This window comes from Topomyia yanbarensis, chromosome 2 (assembly GCF_030247195.1).
Source record: "Topomyia yanbarensis strain Yona2022 chromosome 2, ASM3024719v1, whole genome shotgun sequence".
Lineage (NCBI taxonomy): Eukaryota > Metazoa > Arthropoda > Insecta > Diptera > Culicidae > Topomyia > Topomyia yanbarensis.
The window spans coordinates 54,502,947-54,525,138 of NC_080671.1; the positions used below are offsets into that span (position 1 = coordinate 54,502,947).

The window sequence follows — 22,192 nt, forward strand, 5'->3', positions numbered from 1 at the left end:
GTAAACAGCGTCGCATTAAACAACAAAAAGAGAAAGATAAAGCAGCAAAGAGTAAAAAATCGAGAAGAAAACAGGGTACAAGATACAGCAATATCAACAGTAATAACAATAACAACTACAACAACAAAGATAGCAAGTGCAATAAGAACAGGAACCGCAATAAGTACAACAATAACAATAATCACAACTACAACCAAAATAGAAACAACAACAATAGCAACAAAAACAACAGCTACAAGTCCAATAATACCACCAACAATTTCAATAGAAACAGGCACAACATAAACAATAACGACCACAACGGAAACAGAAACAACAACATTAACAGCAGTAACAACAACAACAACAACAATAATCACAGAATAAGCAACTACAACAAAAACAGCAACAACAACTACAACAGAAATAACAACAACCACAACGAAAACAGAAACAGCAGTTACAGCAACAACAACAACAACAGAAACAGCATTTGCAATAGAAACAACAATGGTCTTAACAACAATCACCATAACAATAAACATCATTGTTCATCTTGCTCCTGTGAACGTTCGTGTTTTCGCCAATTTTAACGCACTTCTCAGAGGCAGACCAGGACAAGCATGACGCAACTGGTAACAGTACAATAGTTTTAAACAATATTTTTACGAATAACGAATCACAACCAACTTCTTCGAAAGCCACTGAAATATTGGTTTACTGTCAAAATTTTAATAGAATGAGGAGCGCCGTAAAGATGAACGAAATCCATAAGAATATATTAGGCTCCTCATTTTCGATAATTCTAGGTACCGAAACAAGTTGGAATGAGGATATAAAAAGTGAAGAGGTTTTCGGTAGTGACTATAATGTTTTTAGAGATGATCGTGATTTACGACTAACCCAAAGAATGTCAGGCGGAGGAGTTCTCATCGCAGTTTCATCTATATTTAATTCCGATCTTATTGTCTCACCAAAATTCAAAGAATTTGAACATGTATGGGTTAAAGCACATATCGCTGATGAAATCCACATTTTTGTCTCAGTGTACTTTCCACCGGACCTAGCTTACAAATCAACATATGAGATTTTCTTTCAAGCAGCTGAAGAAATAATCTCTAATTTTCCTCCAGAATTCAAAGTTCATATTTATGGTGATTTTAATCAGCGCAACTTAGATTTTATTCCTGACTCTGAAAATGAGAGCATTCTACTTCCTGTCGTTGGTGATAACGAAACATTACAATATATGTTTGAGAAAATTGCATTGCTAGGACTCAATCAAATAAACCATATAAAAAATCAACACAATCGTTATTTAGATCTGCTATTAACAAACATTAATGAAGATTTCTGTGTTGATGAATCTCATTCTCCCTTATGGAAAAATGAAACGTTTCACACAGCAATAGAATTCTCTATTTTTGTGCACAAGAATCATAATTTCATTGATTGTGACTTCGAGGACGTTTTCGATTATAGAAAAGCAAATTATGAAAATATTAAATATAAATTAAGCAGTGCTAATTGGCAGTCCCTTTTAAAGAATCAAGTGAACGTTGAATGTGGAGTGGAGATCTTTTATAATATTTTATGGCAAATAATACAGGAGGAAGTTCCACTCACGAAAAAACGACGAAATCATGCATCCAAAAATCCAGTTTGGTTCAACAAGGAAATTATTAATTTGAAAAATCGGAAGCAAAAAGCTCACAAAATTTACAGAAAACACAATAATCAGGATAATTTGGAAAAATACCTTAACATTCGTGACCAACTAACTTTGGCGATTTCTTCGGCACTAACTGTATATAATGCAAAAACTGAAAATGAGATCAAGTCATGCCCAAAAAACTTTTTTAATTACATCAAAACTAAGTTGAATTCATGCAACTTCCCATCAAAAATGTCTTTAGATGGGAAAGAGGGTGAAACTTCAAAAGATATTTGTAATCTCTTCGCAACATTTTTTCAAGAAACTTATTCTAACTATTCAGACAATGATCGTGACTTTGAATATTTTTCTTATTTTCCTGATTATTCAAGGGATGTTGGTGTCAGTCACATTAATGTTCAAGATATCTTGTCTGGTCTCAATGATCTAGATGCCACTAAAGGCTCAGGACCTGATGGAATTCCACCTGCTTTCATAAAGAATTTAGCAACTGAGCTTACGTCACCTTTATTCTGGGTGTTCAATAAGTCACTAGAATCTGGTATTTTCCCAAAAGATTGGAAAAAATCTTTTTTAATACCTATTTATAAATCGGGTAAAAAATCTGATATTCGCAATTATCGTGGAATTGCCATTCTGTCTTGCTTTCCCAAACTTTTCGAATCCATCATAAATCAAACCATTTTCAACCAAGTCAAACATAAAATAACAAATTCACAACATGGGTTTTTTAAAGGCCGTTCAACTAGTACAAACCTTTTAGAATTTGTTGATTACTCGTTAAATGCCATGGATAAAGGAAATCATATAGAAGCTCTTTACACTGACTTCAGCAAAGCTTTCGATAAGCTGGACATTCCCATGTTAATATTCAAACTTGAAAAATTGGGAATCGAGATGAGACTCCTCAATTGGATTAAGTCGTATTTAACAGATCGTCAGCAAATAGTAAAATTCTATGAGATGAAATCTGATATAATTAAAGTTACTTCGGGGGTTCCGCAAGGTTCACACTTAGGACCTCTTCTTTTTATTTTATATGTCAACGACATCTCTCTTATTTTAAAAAACATTAATATTCTCATATATGCGGATGATATGAAGCTATTTTTAGAAATCAGAAATAATAATGACTATAATGTTTTTCACGATGAAACACAAATCTTTTATACATGGTGTTGTAAATGTTTACTGGAGTTAAATGTTAAAAAATGTAATCTCATGACTTTTAGCAGAAAACAAATCACGGCTTCCGTGTCAATTACATTAGGTAATCAAACCGTTCAGAAATGCGATAAAATAAGAGATTTAGGAGTTATCTTAGATAAAAAATTAAACTTTGTGGAACATTACAACACAATTGTTCATAGAGCTAGTAATATGCTTAATTTTATAAAACGCTTCGGATATCACTTTCAAGATCCTTACACAATTAAAACTCTTTACGTAGCATATGTTCGGTCTATTTTAGAATATTGTAGTATTGTTTGGTCACCATTCATAAAAAAACACGAAGTGAGAATTGAATCAATCCAAAAACAGTTTCTATTATATGCATTACGCAAGTTAAGATGGACAGTATTCCCTCTTCCATCTTATGAAGCACGTTGTATGTTGATAGATATTCAAACATTAAAAGAACGTCGGGACTATGCTATGATCTCGTTTCTAAACGATATCGTCATGCAGCGTATTGACTCATCTTACATTTTGTCAAAATTAAATTTATATGCTCCTACTCGTCAATTACGCAATAGAAATTTGTTCGCGATAGGTCATCACCGTACAGACTATGCTAAATTCGGACCACTAAACCAGATGATGGCTGTGTATAACGAGCATTGTGAAAGTATTGACCTTACCATGCCCCGAACAAGTTTAAAACAGTTTTTCAACTCTTTACGGCATCATAGTACATAGAAATAGTTTACAGGATAGTATATAAGCAATTAATATTTATATAATGTAGTCTACATTTGATTGACGAAATAAATAAATTAATAAAATAAATTCGCTAGTTGGACCGACTGACAAATGTCAAAAACTCTCCAAAGAAGACATTAGGTCTGTTCCAGTACCAGGAGAAACTGGAAGTACTCCGGAGAAAATCGTTCCTGTACTCTCTTCTTCTCTTTTTTCTTCTTCTGGTAGCAAACCGGAGTAAAAAGGAGCAAAGATTTTTTGCTCCTGTTTACTCCGGAGTGACTTCCGTGTACTGGAACAAACCTGTTAGTAGTGTAAAAGATTGTTAGATAGACTGTCAAAGTCAATTTGACGTGAGATTCAGATGCTTTTTAGTTGGACAACGGTCCAACTAGCGGAGGTCCGACTAAAAAGCGGTCCAGTTAAAAAGTGTCCAACCAGCGAATCACGGCTGTATTCGGAAGCAAAACCACCTTTTTAATACCTCAGGGTAGAAATGTGCAGAACAAGAATCTTGCAGCGGCTTCAATAAATTTGCGAAAATTCTTCATTCCATTGATTATAATTGTTGAATAATTGTACGCTTTCGTAATTTCTGGTCACCCTAAAATAATTTACCTGCATTTAGAAATCAAGCTAACTACAAACGAATAATTCAAGAGTGCTGATTCAAATGGACCTTAGTGACAAATGTAAACAAACTGAGTTATTTGCAGCACAGCATGTGATTACAACATAGCTAACGAATACCGAAAACCAGGATTCATTACACACAGTATTTATCAAAATAACAAGCATTATATAAAAAGTCGCAAAGTTTTCATGATCATATTTTGAAATTTTGCACTTGAGACCTTTTAAAATAAAAGGACCTATGCGCGAAATATTTCAAAACCTCTGCAACTGTTCATAGGCGCCATGCAAAAACGACGCAAGATTCATTTCATTCCATGTTTTCCCCACTGCACATAGGTACTTAGTAAAAACGTCCTAAGCATCAAAATAAAAGAAATTATTTTCTTCTGTTCATGCGACTTATTTTCGAAGTTGAATTTAATAAGTAAAATAAATTAAGTGATAATTGGAAAGCTTAGTTATTCTAAAGTAACATGCCATTCGTTGGTTTTAACCACTTCCAGCCAATGATTTGTTAATATAAACTAAAGTTTCCCGCATTTTTTTTCTGCAAGACTTCTGTTAAATCCAGTGCAACTATTTACCATAGTAATGAAGAACATTCGTATTCCGGTGCTCATTTTGTCGAAAACTTTGAAGAAATTCAATATTCGTCGTAAGAGCTACCTTTGCTGAAAAAAGCCGTATGTGCAGCGTCGTATGATTCTTGGGCCCGAAAAGAAGACCTATGTGAAAGGTCCTATAATTTTCAAAAGGACGCATCATTCTAAAGCGCTTAAAAACTACATTAGCACTAAACATTTCATGTTTTTAGCATTATTTACCTAAAGAGCATAGTCCTTAGACTATATTGGCATAATTGTTCCATCAAAACGCATATTTGTTCTCTAATAGGGATTTGTTTTAGGTCCATGAAACTTCAGCCTCGTTTTTCTCAGTTCGAGCTCAATGTCACTTAGGACCTTTTGAATAAGTACTCTTGAATTGTAGCACTGATACATGCGAGTAGTCTATTGTTCACATCCATAGCACAATAGGTCTGTTCCAGTACCAGAAGAAACTGGAAGTACTCCGGAGAAAATCGTTCCTGTACTCTCTTCTTCTCTTTTTTCTTCTTCTGGTAGCAAACCGGAGTAAAAAGGAGCAAAGATTTTTTGCTCCTGTTTACTCCGGAGTGACTTCCGTGTACTGGAACAAACCTAATATTTAATCCCTGGACGCCTGTTGGGTCATCATTTGACCAGTATTACTACACCAGTTAGCATAGTCGTTAATATAAACTGAGGACGTTAAGAACATTTCGATAGAATGTCTTTGTTTGACGAGACTAGCTCGGAGGACGAGGTAGCTCAGCTTCCGAAATTGATCGAGGTTAGAGATGAAGCGACAACCCCGCAGCCCTCTGGTATCCACGATGTCGACAAAAGCTTTCTAGAAAAGATAGTAGAAGCACTACGTAATTCACCTGCCGATCCCGAGAAGGGAACGTCTATCGTTCGTATCAAGGCATACCTCAAGGAAAAGTACCGTATTCGCAAAGCGGAGATGGGCAAGATGCTGAAACCAGCCATGGAGAATGCCATGCAAAGGAAGATAGTAATAAAAACGACGGGAAACGGGCTTCTGACTGGATCTGTACGATTGAATTCAAACTACGCTGTAAAAAAGGAACATTCTCACGCAACCCTTAAGCAGCAAGGATATCTAAGTGATTCTGCATTGAATCAGGCCGTGGAAGTAGTTACCACTAGAAAGCGTAAAGCTACCGTGGATACTGACAGGCCAATGAAAAAGCGGTTAGTTATCCAGCGGCTTGGTTAATTTGTTATATGATTCAAGTTGTCTCCAGAGCTCCGAGTTTATTCGGAGTATTTGCTAGTGAGGCATTTGTTTACTGTTTAATTATAATTGCTATTTTTTGTTGAATATAGTATACCCGTTAGATTATCTTGTTTCTACTACGATTATATACAATTGTACAATTTATGCGATAGGTCATCAATGAAAATAAAACACATTCGGAAAACCGAGTTGATTCTAAACAATTAATATCTGTCTATTCCTCGACGAAAGAAGCAGTGTATCGAAAATATTGATGGCAAATTTCCCATTGCTCTCAATGGTGCGAATCGGTAGTTGAAGCTTTGCCATACTGCTTTTCCCACCAGGTTACGTATTCTTGTTTGCGTTTCTCGCGGCGAGCGAAGTATTCCGGAAACTGGGCCTTCTCCAGTGGATGCCAATAGTCCAGGACCCAGTCCGGTGGGATAACCTCACGCTCGAAGGCAACCCCTCCCGGGGACATGGCGACTGAAATAGAAAGAGGATCGATTTTTATTACATGGGTAGTTGTTTTCATTTATCCTAAATTGCCTAATTTTATTGGTTACGATAGCCCAACAGTAAAATTTGGACATCAATCAACGAAAGGTATTTTAGAGAATTACGCGAAGATATAAGAGCTGTAAAAATTTTTCTTAGATCTTGGCATTACTACTACCAACATTACTACACAATAATCTTAGAACATAACTTTTCTGTGAGAATTAAAACAAGTGCACTTCGTATTTGACCTGATATACTGCATAAAAATGCAACCAACAGGGCATCGTAAGTTAACAAATTACAGATCAACTTAGGCTAACAAAGCTGATATCATGAGCGGAAGTATTATCAACAAATCGATTATTTATCAATACAATGAAAATATTGATCATGTAGAAATCGAATATGGTTAACGTATTGAATGGTTAACGTATTTTATTGGCAATATCCCTATCTCGTGTAAGGTCTGCCTCAGAATGAAATCGGATCAATTTAAATTGCTGGAAAAGAAACTATTACTACTCTTCTGTTCATTTGTACTATTATTTAATTGATAAAAGGCGAAAGCCGATAAGGGTACCAAGATTCATTTTACTGGAGCGTTCAGTAAGTGCTTCTGCGTTTTAAAGCGTTAAAGCAGTTTGAATAGGTGTAACACCGTTCGTGAAAAGTCAAAAACAAAAAAATGTAAAACTTCGCAATATCGTTAAGCTTTTGATCGGAATATAAACAAGATCTCAATGCAACCTACTGAACCGAACAAGTAGTTTTCATTTGACATGTTTAAAATCGACAAATAAAACCTTCCGATCAGTTCTAACTTACATTTCTTCGGTTGAAAATGCTGCTTTTCGAACAGCTCTCGCTCTCCGTCAGCCACTAGTTGGGCAATTTTGGTTGGGTCCTTCTCGTTTTTATGTTGATCGAAACGAGCCCGCATTAGAACAGCTTGATAACGGAATATATGTCTGGAAGTGAACCGCAACCAAGAAACCATCAAATGAATGTCGTGAAATTACATAAGCTAGCAGAAGTTCAGAATTTTACCTTCGGTCATACCACGATTCCAGACTGCGCAGTGATTTTTTGTACAGCGAGCAAACTCGCTTGGTGTGTGCCAATGCCGCAGCCGTTGGTGCCGACATGGTTAGGCGCTGAAATTTCTAGCAATGCAATGTAATCTTCAATCCGAAACAAATTTTCGCCAAACAATTTTTACCTGTTTCAACCAACTTTGACTTCTGTGATTCAAAGAGAATAGGGAAAGAGACGAATAGAGTGAAGCCACAAATACCTTATTAAGCAGACCAATCGTGCAATGTAAATAAACATTACTCATGCCTGAGTTGGAGGAGATAAGTATTGTACATCTATTAAAAAAGAAATTTCAATTTTCGTCAGAATTTGGTTCAATCGTGATTGTGAGGTGCATTCTAGAATATATGTATGAGTAAAAACAAGCTTTAGAATTATTTCATCTCTTTGTTTCGAAATGCGCATCGTTTGATAAACAAATCCAACGATCGACATACGGTTTGTTTTCAAAATATAATAGGAGTCATGTAAAGTGCTGCCTGTGGAAGCGGTTGCCAAAATACTAGTGTTGAAATCATCATAAAGGGAGTGTTGCCGTTTTGACTGATTTTCACTCTTCGTCTCTTTCACTATTCTCTTTGCTGTGATTGTGATTTTATGATGACAGTTCAAGGGGTATTGAATATAAACGCAACCCAATGCGTTACGACCACCCTTGATCCGCACTGCAGTTACGGGCTACAGTTTCGATATCTAGCCATTAGCCGGTATATAAAGCTGTCCTATCCCTCTAACAACAACTTATTTATTTTGACGTGGAACTTGCTTGGTCAGAAAACAAAACGTCCATGGAGCCAGTGTTACTGTAAATTCATTCCTTCAGTTTTAATTTAATAATATAGTGAAAATCACCTAAGCATCACATTATTTGTATCGACCTCGGAAGTATTATGTCTACTAATAAATACTCGATACTTCTACCAACGTACAACGAGAAAGACAATCTACCCATCATCATATGGTTGATCGTGAAGTATATGAAGGAAGCGTAAGTTCTGCTAAGGCCACATACCGAGCATTGCTAATCAAAATCAAATCTTCTAGAAACATTGATTATGAGGTAATTATTATTGACGATGGAAGCCCTGATGGCACTCTGGACGTCGCCAAGCAGTTGCAAAAGATTTACGGTGAAGACCGAATTCTTTTGAGACCACGGCCCTCCAAGCTGGGTCTTGGAACTGCCTACATTCACGGTATCGAGCATGCCAATGGAAACTTCATCATAATTATGGATGCTGATTTAAGTCATCATGTAAGAAATCAGCGAAAACTTGTGATCTCTAGTTCTAAACCGGTTTTTCTATTTTACACAGCCAAAATTCATTCCTCAGTTCATCATGCTCCAGCAGGTGACAAATTTCGATATTGTTACCGGAACACGCTACAAAGGTACTGGCGGCGTTTACGGGTGGGACTTCAAGCGAAAGCTTATTTCGCGGGGCGCAAATTTTTTATCTCAGGTACTACTGAGACCGAATGTGTCCGATCTAACCGGTTCTTTCAGGCTGTATAAAAAAGATGTGCTGAGTGAGCTCATTTCGCGCTGCACCTCGAAGGGGTACGTCTTCCAGATGGAAATGATCGTGAGAGCTCGGCAGCTAAACTACTCCGTAGGTGAAGTGCCGATCTCGTTCGTGGATCGTGTGTATGGACAGTCCAAGCTAGGTGGGTCAGAAATTGTTCAATTTGCGAAAAATTTGCTGTATCTGTTTGCCACCACATAGTTTTAATAAACGGTTTTTTTTCTCGATGTGACCTACTAAAATAAATTGTTATTGGAGAGAGGCGTATAGAGCGTTCTTGTGATTTTGCTACGAATAAACTTTTTTCAATTTACCTCACCAATCTATCAAAAAATGCGTTTTTTAAATCCCATGAAATTGCATTCGTTAAAATGTGTGAAGTTACCTCCTTGATCTAAACAATAGCTTCAACTGTCCGGTTTTCGATTACGTGGCAAATTTGTCCGCCACGGTAGCTGTTGGTCACTGCACAGTGACGTCATGCATTAAATGTCCTGTTGATTATATTTTGAACTTAGAGATTATCGTATTCTCAAAATGATATATTGGGAAACATTTGAAATATATTGGGAATCATGTTTTTGGAAGTATAGATGTACTCTAGAACGCCTCACAATTAAATTGTGCTATTCCCTATTGTGAGGAAATCTATATGAAAGATCTAATAAGTGAGCTACTTATTTGTTTATCAATAACTTCTAATGTTCGCTGAATCGGCAAGCAGTTTTGCGGTAGAATTTCTTGGGAATTGATTATTAGGACTAAACTTATTTTAATGGAATTAAAATTTGTTAAGTCCAAACTGTAAACAAAAGGACCAGCACTTGTCAAATTTGTGAGGTTAAGGCATTTCATACAATGGTCAGTTCACGACGTTGTCCACCGTGTACGCAAGGAAAGAAATTTAACACATGTTCACGTTTGCTTTTCAGGGAGTCTATCACCCTTATTCTTGTTTACGACGAATGCGAGATTAGTTCGAAAGTGGTTTGTATTCCCGTTTACGACAGCAAAATCAAATGGGCTTACTATTCGTTCGAATCGCTTTCGAACGAATCTTGCATTCGTTGTAAACAAAAATAAGGGTACATTCGTTTGTTATTGTTTTGATGTGTGTTTTTGTTTTTTCCTTTCTTAAGAATTATTATGAACGTGTTCACTGGAAAACAGACAGAGAAATAATGACCGGAACGGTAAGAATGAAGAAACGGTGAAAATTCACCTTTTTGTTTTTATATTGGAAACACTGAGAAAAGATATGTCCTCAAGCAGGCATCGAACCTGCGATTTCCCAGTTTCTAAGTTGGGTGCGTTAACCACTCCGCCATCGAGGAACTGTGACGATGTTATCACAAATTGCCAATAGCATCGTGATTACCGCGGCAGTCCCCAAATTCCTCCCAATTGACCCCTATCGACCCCCAATGTCTCCTATAAGCAGATCGTCACCTCTCCCTCTCATCGATCGGGCCAAATCTCTCGTTATCTATTTTTAGGTCCAGTGGACTGCGCTCAAGGCTTGAGATATTTATTATCACTGTTTGCCCCCGACCTTACTCAGTAGCTGCCAGACTTTGGCAGTGGGTAGAAGCCGGATTGACGCTAGCTCCAAAAAAAACGAAGACATAATTTGTGTTCATGAGCAAACCCCTAGTCAAGCGTGATTTGGGTCCCTGTGTATTATAAATGGAGCTCGGGATTTCAAATCCCGTGACGGGAAATGAGTCTACACAAAAATGACTGTTTTCCTGAAGTGTAAACCTAACCGCGGGAAACATCACGGGATTTTAAAACTCCACACAGAAATCCGGCCGGGAACAATTCAACACAAATTGTTTCCGACGGGGAAAATAGTATTTTTATAAGGTTTGCAATTCGCTGCAAGTTTGATACTGTTTGTATTTTTAAGAAGCAGCAGTTTTTGGTTTGACAGTTTGGAGAGATCTCGGCCGGAAATTTTCCCTGATCAAATCCCGACGCAAATCCCGTGCGAAATCCCGTGATCCATTTCCCGAACTGTAAACTAGCCTTCAGGGTGAAATATAGCATAGTGCTTTCGCATAGGCCTGCTAAGCCAAGACAAGTTTCGGCTTCACTGTGTCTCATTGAAACAAAACAGAAGTTCTGCTCGGACGGGACATCACGTTTGATCAGTCGTTCGATTGAAACACAAAGTGTGTTTTAGTTTTAAGGGATTTGCGTCAAGCCGGCGCTAATCTATTCCGACAAAAAGTTAGTGTCGGTTTCTGATGAGGCGAAGCCGAAACGTAACCGTATAACATTTTTTCTCCATTAAGGAGAAAATTGTTCAAAAGAAGCTTATTTTAAGCTGATGTGAACTTGTGGAATAACTCATAGAATGAGTAACATGCAGAATGAAAATCGTATTGACATTTGTCCAATATCTCGAACAATGACCAGTCATTGGATTATTCTGATTTTCACTACTCAGTTTCTTAGTAACTACGGTTTGTACAGTCGTGATTCGCTGGTTGGACACTTTGTAACTGGACCGCTTTTTAGTTGGACCATTGTCCAACTAAAAAGCGTCTGAACGTCAAATTTTACACTACTAATGTCTTCTTTGGATAGTTTTTGACATTTGTCAGTCGGTCCAACTAGCGAATTAAATTCGTTAGTTTTGCTGTGAACAGCTGATCAGAAATCGTCGCTGTTGTGCTATCTTATGACAAACGCCATTTTGGGGTGAACTGAGTTAGATATGCCATGTTACTAAGTTTTAAAATCTCCATAAAGTCGCGTTTTCAGAATTTTGAAATTCTGCTGGGTTACTGATATATAGCGAAACACGATTATGACAAGCGCCAATTTCTCGAGTGATCGAGTTGTGCTATCTTATGACAAAGAAAAAAGAGCCAACATTCTTAGTTTGTTGGCTTGCTATAAGCCGAAAAGCTTATAGCAAGCCAACAGATGTCTCTGATGACATAGGTAATTCCTATGCAGATCAACCATAAGCATTAGCTAGGTTCTTGTCTCGGGAGCAAAACTTTTCCTACCATAGTTTTTTTCTGGGAATGGTTGGCTTATATATTCATGATTATTGAATAAATTTCCTTTTGAGATTTCCACTTGTTTTGGAAAGTATACCGAAATGTAGTGATGGATTATGCAAGAAGAACATTTGTTTCGTCTAGTCACCTGTCAACAATAACATTGTTTGATATACATTGTCTCTAAATTGTCAATGAAACCAATTTTTGTTCATTGTTTTTCCTAAATAAAGGAGAAAAATTGGAAAAACTTTGTGTTCTAATACCATCATTTCGTAACCTGATATTCCTGCTATCGCATGGAAAAGTATAATATTGGACATAGTGATCTATAGCGCATAATTTTACGAATCAGTTATAATTCGTTTTTATATGAAATCTTCTGTACACATTTGTGACACGTCATACATATTTTATCATCAATACACACTTATGACACGTATGTGAGCGACTTTGGTTTACATTTTAAGCAAAAACTGTAAATATAGTCAACCGATCTTCGCACAAATCGAGAGATTACTTCAGAAAAGATAGAAACATCGAATGCCTTCTTCGAAAAGCTCCTAACATTTATAAATTTTAAGATATTCAATCTCAAACTTTAAAAATCGTTTTTCTCGAAAAGTGCTAAATGGCGCTTGTCATAAGATAGCACAACAGCGACGAAATAGTAATCAAAGAGCGCAGCAAACAGCGTGTTTTGTCTCACAGATACGGTTACTTACCAGCCTCTATCTAATAATCCGACAATGTTTATCGAAAATCTTGAGATTTCTGACCAAAGCTCAAAACCATCATTCGATTTCGAATCTTGGTCTTTGAAGACAAATGGAGACATTTTTTCATTATATGTGAAGACATTTAAAAAACATAACCTTTCTATATGACACTATGACCACCATACCACAGACTAACAGACATAACACTCGAAAACAATGCTTCGTCCGCTTTAACGGTCATTTTAAATATATTTGTAGTTGGGACTATGCCCACATTTGAAATTATGGCGCCACTGACCTATGAACAAGCAGATGGGGGATAGACCACTAATGAAAAATTGTTCCCAAACCTGAGGGGTAACCCATCAGCAAATGAGTGTTTGGGACTGTGAATAAAAGGTGGAGCTAGTGTTCTGGGAAAATTACCGGATCGATGTTTTTGTGGGAATTCCCTCATAGTGTTATGTCTGTTAGTCTGTGACCATACTAGCATATCCCAACAAGAGATATTATAGTGTCGACCATTTTTTAATCTCCATACACAGAAAAAAAATGTTGGTTAAAGTAAGAGTGTTCCGCTCTTATTAAAAAACCACCAACGCTTACGGTTGAAATTAAAAATTTTAAATTAATCAATAATAATAATCAAAATAAAAGATTTCTTCTTGAGTTAATGAAGATTGGTATTCAAAATAAAAGTTTTATTTTCAAACTGAGAGTATGTGTTGGTTGTTTTTTGATAAGAGTGACAAACTCTTATATTTACCAACATTTTTTTCTGTGTGCATGTGAGCAGCTGTTAAACTCACCCGCAATACAAAAGGGAAACAGTAACGTTCCTGGTGGTGGTGATGGATAGACCTTTGAATGGCCCATTAATTGGATCATTCAATGAAGAATAAAATTCGTCTTTTATTACATAAACCGATAGAGCTTATTCTAAGTATAGCAATAAATATGCTTATCCCTTAAAACTTCAGAATAATGTTTAATCTTTAATCGATTTTCTAAAAATATGTGAACACGTCCTCGTTTGACACTATCGTTCGTCCTTGACAGTGAATTTATCCACGTGGGTTAGCATTTTTGACAGTTATCCCAGCAAAAGGATAGGGATCAAGATAGTTCAAAGATAACACAGACTAACAGACATAACACTATAAGGGAATCCCCTCAAAAAACATCGATCGGAAATTTTTTCCAGAACACTAGCTGCACCGTTTATTCACAGTTCCACGGACTTATTTGCTGATGGGTCACCCCTTAGGTTTGGGAACAATTTTTCACTAGTGTCATATGCTTGTTCATATTCCGGATAGAATTTTACAATAGCACTTACCCTACAAACAATCATAAAAACAATAAATATTATAGTTATTACTGTTTCAACATTGTTCGATGCCAAGTTCACACAGTAGATTTACAATAAAATTTCATGTAACAATAAATTTCACTGTTCAGCAAAAAACGGATACAGTGCATTCACATTAAATTTTACTGTTTTCGATAAAAAAAATGTATGGAGAAAAATTGATTGTTTTAATGTTAAGATACATAACCACTAGAAAAACTCTAGATAGAGAACTGCGCAGACTCCATTTTGGATCGATTGGATTCGCGTTTAGCTGTCAAAAAACGACTCCAATCGAACATTGTCTATCCTTATAACATTGGACGTGTTGCCATACAGAGCCGGGGCATACGTTGCCAAAAATGCTGTTTTTCTCTCCGCAGTTCTCTTACTAGAGTTTTTCTAATAACCACCCCCCCCCCCCCTTTTCACTGTAAAAGTCCATTTCACATTGAAATTTACTGCATAAACGTTAAATTTTATTGTTTTTGTATTGTAGCATAACACTAAAACCAACGTCGTTGTTAAAACTTACTGTAAATTATTGTAAAATTACTGTACTGTCACAGTGAAAATCATGGTTTTGTTACTGTACATTTCTATTCGGGTATGTTCAATCAACTAAAATTTGAATTTTTTACGTGAGATAAGCGGACCCTACACGTGTAGAAATATTGTCAATAAATCGATTTTTGATCAATATATTGATCGTGTAAGGCTATCTTGAAAATATTGATCATGTAGAAATCAAATGGGATTGACGGATTGAAGGAGCCTTGTCAATAATTTTATTGGCAATATTCTTGTCTCGTGTAGGGTCTGCTATAGAGAAAAATTTTAATAAGCTATCGACGGCTAAATAAAATTTTCCGTGTAGTTTATTTACGCACCCCTACTGTTTCCTATCCCTCCTCTGTTTGAATGACGGCTGAAGCCGAACGGGATCTTTTTCGCTTACGCCTTTCCACTCATCAATCGAGCAACAAAAACTCACGATCGATGCGTCATTTTTTCGACATTTTTATTTTGATTGGCAGTGACCGTTTTCCAAATCCATTGCAAACGACAACTAGTGGAGTTGATTTTCCACTCTCTCCCATTCATTTTCGTTTTGTTCATTCCGTCAGTCGGAGCGGAAGGAATAGTTTCTGTGACCCGTGGCTACGCGTAAGAAAAGTGCTACCGTCGCGAAATAGTGTCAAACGTCCGAGGGGAGAAAATGCCATAGAAACTGTAGCAACATTTGTACACAGAATCGGATCTGTTATTGTAGGAATTTTGTTGAAAGTTACTGCTGGAGATCAGGTACGTTTGGCTTCGGAAAATGAGTTTCCCGGATCAAGTGTAAAAAAGTGCATTCGTTTGTGAAAGTAGAAACCGCTACCTGGCTGTGGTCCAGTGTTCCGATCGAAACGGTAATAATTGTTGGCGGAGGAGTTTGTTCGGTGTTACTCCTGGAAGATCGAACCTACTTTGGACAGCTATGAGTGATTATTGTGTATTTTCCATTCGCTGATGGAGGCACGAAAATCATACAGCTAGCGAACAAGCTGTCGGTCGGTCGGTAATAAAATCCGCAATTGGCAATTTTGTTTCTTTTTCCGTTTTTCGAGAATACGTGCATACACAACAGAAAGCAGCTTGACGGCCACCGAAACCGAAAAAAAGTGAGATCGAATGTCAAGCGGCATCGGCGCATAGCAGAAGTGCAAGTGTGTGCAAAATTAATGCCGATTCTACGGAAAGTTTGCAGTTCTATGTGCAGCACGAAGAGCGACCGCGAAGGCGATCATCGCACATCGAGTGCCTAGCGAAATTGGTGTCGTGGCGACGACCACTGTTCTATGTGGGATCAGTGTTTTGAGTACTGGAGCCGGAAGTAGTGGCAGCAGCAGATCAAGATGCCGTTCAAGCTGAAGCTGAAAAAATCCCGACACTACAATGTCATGTCCAAGAGCTTGTTCGTGATTTCCGTTGATCATCTAGGTAGGTAGAGGGTTGTTATTGTTCTGGATACAGGTAGTTGACTGGCAATCGGCCTGGTTGTCAAGCCGATGGGGAATTGTGTCCTATACACATTATGGTCCAATGGAATTGTCTAGAACATAGAGTATTCCTTGTGTATAAGCTATCCAAGAAATTGTCTGATTCTGAAGCGCAATTATGCTAACAGTTTGTTTTGTATGACTGACTTTTCATCAGTCAAATTTAACAGATATTTTTACTGTTACACCGAAGACCCGTTTTTATCAGCCCCTTTGGTGTATTTTTGGTTGACCATATGGGGACAACGGCACCACATATTTATATCCTGTAATAACTGTCAGTCGGTTAAAGATGTCGACTATATTAAGTATTTCACGAGGCCATATTAAACAGTATTCACTAGAGTCTAGAGCCGTTAAACTAATTCGTCTGCCATTGGGCCGATTCAACTGTTTTGTCTAGCAACGAACTGTGCCCAGTCCAACCAAGGAACGTCCGTAGAGATGAAAAATACCATTGATTGCCTATTAAGATTTCAATTGTCTAATGCTCAGGGTGATGGCAAGACAAAATGACCAGGACGAGAGACGTTACTTTAGCTTCCTAGTGGATCTTAACAAATTAATGCAGCACCTACTAGGGAAGCGGGACTCAAACATCGGAGGACATTTCAATATATAAAAGATTGACCGCTCTACTTTCAAGCCTATTATACACATCTTTGTCAAAGTCATTACGACCGGCTCTGCCGTGGTTCCTCATCACCAGCAATAACGTCATCATTAGTCGTCGATGTGATCGTGTGAAACTGCAAACCGACAGCGGCTATAACATTTCTCAGGCGGGGGCGAATAAAGTGAGCTAAAAATTGGAGTCTGGTCGTCCATAAAGCTTGAGGTATCAATTGACCGTTCACCGCCGCTCCGGTTTGAGACAAGCGCCATTAACACGTAACGTTGATCGGCCGATAGGTTGGGATAGGATATACGGAGAGAAAAAAAAATTACATCATTTCTGTTTTCATCCGGAAAACGCACTTTCTCATGTCAGTTATGACCGTCCAATGAACTACTAAAAGTAATCTTGTTATTGATGAGAGCACTAGCTTCTCGCCCGCCCCGTTGTCTGCTAGGAAAAAGTAATCAATCCGAAAGAGAATGTAGTTAGTAAAGTTTGGATTCGTATCATTTGTCAAAAGGATAACTGGGGTCGAATGGAATGCGATGAAGTTTAAGCCGGGTTCCGATGCTCCAACAATGATGGAACATCCTCTTTGACCCTTTGATCATTATAGTGTTAGTCGTTCATTGGTTAAACTGTTCAAATGCTGCACACGTCCATGTTATACGTAGTCAATTCAACAGTTTTCATATTCCATTTTCTAACAATGCGAAATCCGTCACGACACAAGGGTCAATTGCTGAGCCGGCTCGGGGGGTCTATTGAAAGGTGGAACATTAAAACGTGTATCTGTCACACGCCGCACAATCAAAATATCGTCGGTTGCATGCAACAGGGGCCCTTTTTTGTGGAATGGTCAGAATAAGTGCTTGAAAATGTTTATCCCTGAACAGTAATACATATCAGTGATTCACATCATTTAAATATTGGTATTAAAAAGACACAGGTAATGTGATCATCTAAAATTTGGAAAATTCGAATTCTTTTCGGACCATTTCATATAAAGTCGTATATGCAAACATGCCTTTGAAAAGCGTTTCTTATATCGCTTTGGTTTGAAGCGAAACTGTGTCAGATTCTAACACCAACTGCAATCAAATTGTTTGAACTGAAAATTGGGATTGCAAACCTGAGTCAGTTTCGGGATCAAGTAAAAACGGCATTAATGAATTCCGAAACGGGTATCGTACGTGTCTCAAAAATAATTTTGGGTCGTATCTCCCTGTTGCACGAAACCGACGATTATTGAAAAACAAGCGACGCAAGTCGAGACTCGACTCGATCCATGAATGGACAACATTCTTCAATGCTGATGAATAAATCCAGTGCGCAAATTGAATCAATTCGATTGAACCTATATGAATAGGGAACGGAAGGAACTTTTGCACTGACCGTTGTATGTATGCATGTATGTATGTGTTCCATATAGTTGCGCGGCGATTACGAATGCGAAATTGGCGACAACGACAACAACGGTGACTTTGTAGGTGGATAAATATTGTAGAGACAATAAGCGGCACACGTTTTCATTGATGACGATGACGTCGATGCAGAGACGCGCGACACCAGCACAAGCGGCGTGATTATCGTCGCTACTTTACCTGTTCTGTCTACCGTCCTCCGGCCTCGCGTGTGGCGGTTCGTGGCATCACTTCTCTATACCATGTTTGCACCTTTTTCACAATAAATACTTTGGAATTTGTTATTTGACATTGATTGTGTGCTTGGGGAGCGATGCCAATTTAAACGCCACGGCGAGTTCTGTCTGTGTAGTCCGATATGTTGCGTCAAATTATGATGTTGGAAGGCACGTCGGTATGGCAAAGATGAACCGATACTTTGAAGTTGGTTTTCTAATCCTTCGGACAGAAAGTTGAATGATAACTGCGTTGTTGGTAATTAGGCTTTAAACAGATCCCTATGCACACATACATAGTTCTATAGGCGATGCCGCGAAATTCCTGTCCGCGGAAGATTGTAATGGTGAAAATCCTGCTGTCGCGAATCATCATCTGAGACACCATTAAAAATGGTTTTTTGGTAGGAAGTTTTTGTTAAATGCATAAACCATTCATGTTAAAAATTATCAAAGTGAAGCAATACAACCACGTTAACAAGAAAAAGCCAGATTTTTTGTTAAAATGGTTTGAAATTTCTTTAATTTTTTTATTTATTGATTTCAGTGGCTCAAGCAATAGCACTTAATTACACTGATTTCAAAAACTTTAAATGCGTGTTAAAGTTTACGAGTTCACCCGGCACAACTCGATGCAAACCGGCTTTACCCATCTTCAAAAAGTATTCAAAGTTTTGAAACTTTGCAATGGTATTCTCAGGTAACATGCATATTGAATGCGTTGCAAAAATATAGATTTTTTTATGTTTTGGGTAGTGTCATTCTCTTAATATAATATGGTGATTCAGATTATTCAATTAACTTGGGAATTGAAATTTGTTCACAATAACTGTAATATTTGTGCAGATTTGGCTCAATATTTCAGGCTAGATAATACGAAATAGCGACAGTATAACTTCAAATTGTTTCTTGAAGCTTATCAATCTCCAGTAAGGCTCAAAAAGTGTTTGCTATTTTAGCAATTCTTCACAAAATTAGTTATTGGAGAGGCTTTTCGAGTTTCTAAATTAGTTATTGGAGATAGACGTGTTTAAATGTTGAAGACCACGAACGGAACAATATGCTTCCGAATTCTTGAATAATGTGCCATTAATTCTGGAACAATCACATTTTTACGTAGAGTAAACAAAATTATGAATACAAATTATATTATAATTGTGGTCAATTTTTCCGTAACGCCTGCATAACTGTTTTAAGTGAAAAGATGTTTGTTTTGTTTATGAACATCAATCTGTTTCTGCCAAGTAATTGCCAAACCAGTTTTCTAGAACTAATTCACAACTTTATCATTTTTATTCATAAATCAAATGTTGACTTGGTTTATGAATAAAAATGATAAAGTTGTGAACTAGTTCTAGAAAAATGGTAATTTTATTAATTTTATCGCAACTTAAGAACATTGTTTATGGTTCGACTACACTGATTAATGATTTATCACATTATGATTATGATTTGGTTTTTAGTGATTGTGAAATGGATCACAGAAATAAGAGTCTTGACATTTTCACGAAAACTATTTCGAAAAACTCGCGAACTGATTAGGGTTCCGACCATTGTAAGTAAGGGGCACCATTTGTGCGCGTGAAATAGTTAAGGAATTCAGACTATTATTCATGGATTTGTGAACTGTTTCTCGTGCGCTTTTGAATAAGTTCACAAATTTAAAAGATATTCCTAATCATGTGCGATTTTATACCACTCTGCCATTTAGTGTTGGAAAATATTTGAAACTAGCTAGCACCCATCGCACGTTGCTGCGACTTTCAACGAAATAGGAGGAATACACAATTTGTTCCGTAGCGCCATCTAGCGGGCAGATAATCTCCATCCAATAGCACACAAACACGTTCCATCACAAATACCTACTGTGTATAAATTTTCACGGAAATCGGTTAAGCCGTTTGGGAGTCTATAAATCATATACATACAAACTTTGACTTTTATATAGATAGAAAATAGATAGATAGATAGATAGATAGATAGATAGATAGATTGCTTCTACGAAGGTTTCATGAAATTTTACTCTGCAGTGGAATAATGGAATCAGTAGCGACTGGCTCAAATGACACGTTTCCCATGTTGATCGGAGATTTGTGCATTGTCATGATTTGCATTCTCATCATTTCCCTGATGGGAAGGATTGAGGCAGTGGTAAGGTTAGGGATAAGGAAAATAGCCGCACAGAACAATTAAAACAGAGCATTCTGTACCCCCGGAACAATCTGCAGGTGCTGCAATAGCAGAAACATAACCCACTTTATTTGCAACCAAAAGTAAAATAATCGATCGGTGGCTCCAGAACAACTTTTTATTTTAAAGATTTTTTGTTTGAAAACTTAGGTTTTGCAGTGAAACTGTTTCATATTTTTGCCACTAGGTATTGCTATGAACATTCAAATATTACTAAAAGTGAGAATCTGAGTTTATGAACATCAATCTGTTTCTGCCGTGTAATTGCCAAACCATTTTTCTAGAACCAGTTCACAACTTTATCATTTTTATTCATGAACCAAATGTTGACTTATAATTTTATCCACAACTTAAGAACATTGTTTATGGTTCGACTATACTGATTATTGATTCATCACATTATGATTATGATTTGGGCAATTACACTGTCTGTAATTATGTAGAAAACTATAAATCGATCCAAAATCGTCCGGGAAAGTTATTCAGACTTCGTCAAAGTTTTATATTTGCGCGGAGCCTATTGGTTAATAAGCTGATTTCGAAAAATATTTCCATTCTGGAAAAATGGTTTGCTTTAATTGAACAGTGTATTTAGAGGAATCTGAGTGTTAACGAAGTCCCACATAATTCCAGATTCCACCGGTTCTTGCGCACCAATGATATATTATGGCCAAGGAGGTATATAAAAGAGTAGATAAAATTTGTATTACACTGGTATACTTTTCAAAGAAGCTGGGTAATGTAGTAAAAAGGAACAGTCTTTTCTCTCAAAACTACATTCATTTCTTCTCTTGTTCTGGAGGGTGGTTTATCAGATACTTTTGGCTAAAATCTTATTAGATATTTTTGGCTAAAATCTAAACCTTTGTATTTGAACAAGTTCGAGTACATATTTAGTCATTTGATAATCCTGATTGACCGTTTAAAAATTAGTATATAAATGATGAATAAAAATATAATTCTATGAGATTTAGGTTCAAGTTTGTTAACTTTTTGGAATAATTGGAGGATTCCTGTTCATCGAACGATATACGCACAAGGCTTTTCTTGTACTCCTATCACACACAGGAACAAATTCACACAACCTAGAAGAAAGGCTTAAAGCCTAGTGTCATATTTCTCTTTTTTTTTCGAGAGTTGTCCTACTGGAGCTGTAGAGCTAGGTTCTCGGAGGGCTCCCCGTCAGAATCACATACTACAATTTGCAGACGAGACAGGCAATGTCGCCCAATAAAACACTGCATTAGGCCAATTGTAGCGGGCCGTGATTCTGAATGTGATATTCATTGTACGGTTCAGGTTATGTGCGGGCGTAGGGATTCGCGATCGCGTGTATCATCGCGAAGGGCTCGAAGATTTGTACGTTAACGTGCTCGATCGCGTGTGCGTTTGTATGTCGCGTGTGCGTTTGCATGTCGCGTGCGCGTTTGTATGTCGCGTGTGCTAACGTGTATGA

The 22,192-nt window shown here is 37.2% G+C and overlaps 4 protein-coding genes across 5 annotated transcripts in view; 3 read left to right on the plus strand and 1 right to left on the minus strand.

Moving 5' to 3' along the window:
* Positions 1-5,311: 5,311 nt before the first annotated feature.
* LOC131685123 (uncharacterized) lies at positions 5,312-6,262 on the plus strand. Its single transcript, XM_058968586.1, has one exon. It carries the CDS (start codon positions 5,522-5,524, stop codon positions 6,032-6,034), a length of 513 nt encoding a protein of 170 aa, XP_058824569.1. The 5' UTR covers positions 5,312-5,521; the 3' UTR covers positions 6,035-6,262.
* On the minus strand, positions 6,245-7,931 carry LOC131685122 (NADH dehydrogenase [ubiquinone] 1 beta subcomplex subunit 9). 2 transcript variants are annotated; one of them, XM_058968584.1, is made up of 4 exons: positions 7,758-7,931; positions 7,586-7,701; positions 7,364-7,506; positions 6,245-6,523 (listed from the first exon to the last, which is right to left on the minus strand). In XM_058968584.1, exons 1-4 carry the CDS (start codon positions 7,875-7,877, stop codon positions 6,330-6,332), a joined length of 573 nt encoding a protein of 190 aa, XP_058824567.1. In that variant the 5' UTR covers positions 7,878-7,931; the 3' UTR covers positions 6,245-6,329. The 2 variants fall into 2 exon arrangements, with proteins under 2 accessions (XP_058824567.1, XP_058824568.1); XM_058968585.1 differs by having other exon boundaries at positions 7,586-7,802.
* Positions 7,932-8,372: 441 nt separating this feature from the next.
* LOC131681853 (dolichol-phosphate mannosyltransferase subunit 1) lies at positions 8,373-9,474 on the plus strand. Its single transcript, XM_058962917.1, has 3 exons — positions 8,373-8,621; positions 8,678-8,888; positions 8,950-9,474. The coding sequence occupies exons 1-3, from the start codon at positions 8,524-8,526 to the stop codon at positions 9,358-9,360; spliced, it is 720 nt and encodes a 239-aa protein (XP_058818900.1). The 5' UTR covers positions 8,373-8,523; the 3' UTR covers positions 9,361-9,474.
* Positions 9,475-15,193: 5,719 nt separating this feature from the next.
* LOC131685126 (tyrosine-protein phosphatase non-receptor type 21) overlaps positions 15,194-22,192 on the plus strand; it is a 44,381-nt gene continuing 37,382 nt past the window's right edge. The window contains exon 1 of the mRNA XM_058968588.1: positions 15,194-16,229. Within this exon, the coding sequence (XP_058824571.1) occupies positions 16,145-16,229 (85 nt within the window). The 5' untranslated portion in view covers positions 15,194-16,144. The remainder of the gene's footprint in view (positions 16,230-22,192) is intronic.

Bases quoted from the DNA above. Each gene is read 5' to 3' on its own strand.
- LOC131685122 (XM_058968584.1), bottom strand. From the start codon at position 7,877: ATGAGTAATGTTTATTTACATTGCACGATTGGTCTGCTTAATAAGGTA. The intron at 7,702-7,757 runs GTAAAAATTGTT...TTGCATTGCTAG, and splicing joins GTCAAAGTTGGTTGAAACAG to AAATTTCAGCGCCTAACCAT. The intron at 7,507-7,585 runs GTAAAATTCTGA...GTTCACTTCCAG, and splicing joins GAATCGTGGTATGACCGAAG to ACATATATTCCGTTATCAAG.
- LOC131685123 (XM_058968586.1), top strand. From the start codon at position 5,522: ATGTCTTTGTTTGACGAGACTAGCTCGGAGGACGAGGTAGCTCAGCTT.
- LOC131681853 (XM_058962917.1), top strand. From the start codon at position 8,524: ATGTCTACTAATAAATACTCGATACTTCTACCAACGTACAACGAGAAA. The intron at 8,622-8,677 runs GTAAGTTCTGCT...CAAATCTTCTAG, and splicing joins GTGAAGTATATGAAGGAAGC to AAACATTGATTATGAGGTAA. The intron at 8,889-8,949 runs GTAAGAAATCAG...TATTTTACACAG, and splicing joins ATGCTGATTTAAGTCATCAT to CCAAAATTCATTCCTCAGTT.